This window comes from Micropterus dolomieu, unplaced genomic scaffold, assembly GCF_021292245.1.
Source record: "Micropterus dolomieu isolate WLL.071019.BEF.003 ecotype Adirondacks unplaced genomic scaffold, ASM2129224v1 contig_13938, whole genome shotgun sequence".
Lineage (NCBI taxonomy): Eukaryota > Metazoa > Chordata > Actinopteri > Centrarchiformes > Centrarchidae > Micropterus > Micropterus dolomieu.
Genome location: NW_025742924.1, coordinates 1 through 3,163, shown reverse-complemented (window position 1 = coordinate 3,163; position 3,163 = coordinate 1). Strand labels below are relative to the sequence as shown.

The 3,163-nt window shown below is 40.8% G+C and overlaps 1 protein-coding gene across 1 annotated transcript in view; it reads left to right on the top strand.

Moving 5' to 3' along the window:
* LOC123966662 (NXPE family member 3-like) overlaps positions 1-495 on the top strand; it is a 5,859-nt gene extending 5,364 nt beyond the window's left edge. Inside the window, exon 6 of the mRNA XM_046042801.1 lies at positions 1-495. This exon is cut by the window's left edge and continues 154 nt beyond it. Coding sequence (XP_045898757.1) covers positions 1-439 — 439 coding nt within the window. The 3' untranslated portion in view covers positions 440-495.
* The last annotated feature ends 2,668 nt before the right edge of the window (positions 496-3,163 follow it).

Here is a 3,163-nt window from a genome sequence, read left to right as displayed (position 1 = left end):
CAACGTCCCAGCCACTGAGCTGCGTTACATTGCCAATGAACTAGATGGGTTAACTGGAGGCAGCAACACTGTTGTAGTTATTGGCATCTGGTCTCACTTCAGCACTTTCCCCATGGAGCTCTACATACAGCGGCTGCAGAGCATCCGCAGGGCGGTGGTGCGGCTGTTTGTCAGGGCTCCAGACACACTGGTCGTCATCCGGACCGCAAACCTCAAAGCTTTGACACTTTATGAGACGCTGACCAACAGCGACTGGTACTCACTGCAGCGTGACAAGGTGCTCAGAGCCGTGTTCAAAGGACTGAATGTTCATCTGGTGGACGCCTGGGAGATGAGTCTGGCCCACCACCTGCCACACAGCCTCCACCCACAACCTCCCATTATTAAGAATATGATTGACGTTCTCTTGTCCTACATATGTCCTCAAAAGGGCGGTTAGATGTGTGTTTGTTTGGTGAGAGGAATTGGGCAGCACTTTTCCATCAGCATTCCATGCACAGAATAGCTAACTAGAGCTAATAGATATTAGAGCGGTATTGATTTTCTTTCAAACGTTCTCTAGGTAAGAGGGAATAACCATATCTCCCAAAATGTCTAATTATTCTCTCAATATAATTGAATAAATACAGTTCAAAAGTAAACACAATAATAAAAAGCGACAAATTAGAAACGCAATTAAACACAATTTAAAAACGCCTTCAGGGTTTTTTTAGGCTTTATTTCTTTGGTGCTGTATATACACACACATAAGTGGCCATTCAATCAAATATTGTCTTACTTATTTTATATTTAACTTTTTTATTATCCTCTTCAACATAGTTGAATTGATGGCTGCTTAGGGCTTCCGTATTTAACAATGATCTGCCAGGTAATATTAATGTTGCCTGTCAGTGGCAAAAACAAGCAATTTTAGTGGACGTACTTTGACGGGCGCATTTGTCCCCAGAAGCCATTGCAGCCTGTTTTGCGGCTGCCGGCTGGTGAGCTCTGTTTTGTTTCTGTCCAGTTTGAATGAAGTGTGTTTAATGATGAGCTGCGAGGTAAAATCACTGTTTTTCTCAGTGGAGTCTGGTGGGTTGTAGCTGTAGTGCATTTGTTTTAGTCTGAGCTGCTGGTGCTCTAGTGTGACATTTAGAGGCAGTGAATGTCACTTACAGTCTCTTTAAACTGCCGTTAAAACCACTGATACTGTATGAAATGTTAATGTGGTTCTGCTTGGTTGTGGGTTGATGGAAAGTGGGATATTAGTTTGAAGATGAACTCACTGGGAAGTGTAGCCTACCCTCTGTTCACATGGTGTGATTCTTCAATAGTAATAAAAGATTTGACAGAACAGGGTTCTGCAAACAAAACCATTTAATATGAATATGAATATGTATTTTTAACTCAGGTGTATCATAATAAAATAAATGCAGTCTGTGCCTTTACAAACTATGTATGTAGACTTTCTTTCATTAAATAAATTGCCTTGTTCAAACTTCAGCTGTTTGGTTGATTTATGTAACAACCAGTGTGTAAGAATCCAAGAATGTCAGCATTGATAATCCTTATTCTGAATGTTTTTGATGTCTATTTATTGAATGGAGTACCTCAGTGATGACCTCATAGACCACTGGCACAGACCAAATGTCCACATAATTGGCTGCTCAATGTCGATTTTACGTGTCTTTTGTAATTTTGTAATTTATAAAGAGTAATCCATTTCTAAAGGCACAAACACCTTGGAAGTGTGAAATAAACCATACAATCAGTGTCTAAAAATAACAACAACAAAAAAAATTGTTTATAAAGTGTCCCTTATGGTATATGTGCTCAAATCTAATACAGTCTCATTGAGCTACAAGTAAAGCCAGCATAAAGTGAAATGTGGGTTGGTGTATGAGTTTTCCAGGTTTGCCAGCAGAGGCCTGACTGATGTGGTCACTAGCAGGATGCTGTACCACCACCCACCACCATGTGAAAAGGAACATTCCCTTTGAGCAATGTCACCAGAGATGCATGGGGAGCAGCCGTCATTGTCACAGTCTGCTGAATCCGTAGCCATTCTGGTCAACGCCTGGATACTTTTGCAGATGCCCCAGATGGCATCGCCTTTGAACAAAGTTGTAAACCAATTAAGGGAGTCTGGAGTTTAGAACTGGGAACTTGCTGAACAGTGGCCACTGTGAGCACAGGTGGCAGTACAAGATGATTGCACATTAAATCTGCCTTCATTTTTAAAGATCCTCTTGTTTTACTTTTGTCATTAAAATTTTTAAATCTGTGACCTGCTATAATGTAGCATATATATATACGTTTTGTGTTTATATATAGAAAATTATATTTTATCTTTCAAAAGTTTAACAACGCTTCTAACAACACAGTCTAACTTTAAAGCTGTCATATGTAGAATTGTGTCATGTGTAGATCAATTAATCTAGACAAATAAGATGATTCCTGAAAAGACTGTCAGGCTCTACAATTATACAGTATATCAAGCCTGGATTTGAAGCTGCTGGAATGCTTAGCCTACCCCACGAAACATGAAGAGGGTGCGGTTATTTCAGAGCTACACGTAAAGCTATTCGAGCTTCTGCTGACAGCACATGGTGGATGAAAGGTAAAAAAGCTGTATCAGTGTGACTGAAGGAGCAAATATTTTTAAAAGGAAGCAAAAAAAAATCAAGTTTCTGGAACCAGGAAAAGAGATCACATTTCTCCTGTCTTAGCTTCTCTGCATTGGCATCCAGTAAAATCCAGAATAGAATTTAAAGTCATTCTTCTTACCTACAAAGCTCTTAATGGTCAGGCACCATCTTATCTTAAAGAGCTCATAGTACCTTACTATCCCACCAGAGCACTGCGCTCCCAGAATGCAGGGTTACTTGTGGTTCCTAGAGTCTCCAAAAGTAGACTAGGAGCCAGAGCGTTCAGCTACCAAGCTCCTCTCCTGTGGAACCAGGTTCCAGTTTGGGTTCAGGAGGCAGACACCATCTCCACATTTAAGAGTAGGCTTAAGACTTTCCTCTTTGATAAAGCTTATAGTTAGGGCTGGCTCAGGTTAGTCCTGAACCATCCCTTAGTTATGCTTCTATAGGCCTAGACTGCTGGGGGATTTCCCATGATGCACTGAGCTCCTCTCTCCTCTACTTTCTCTCCCTCTGTATGCAACCTCATCCCATTA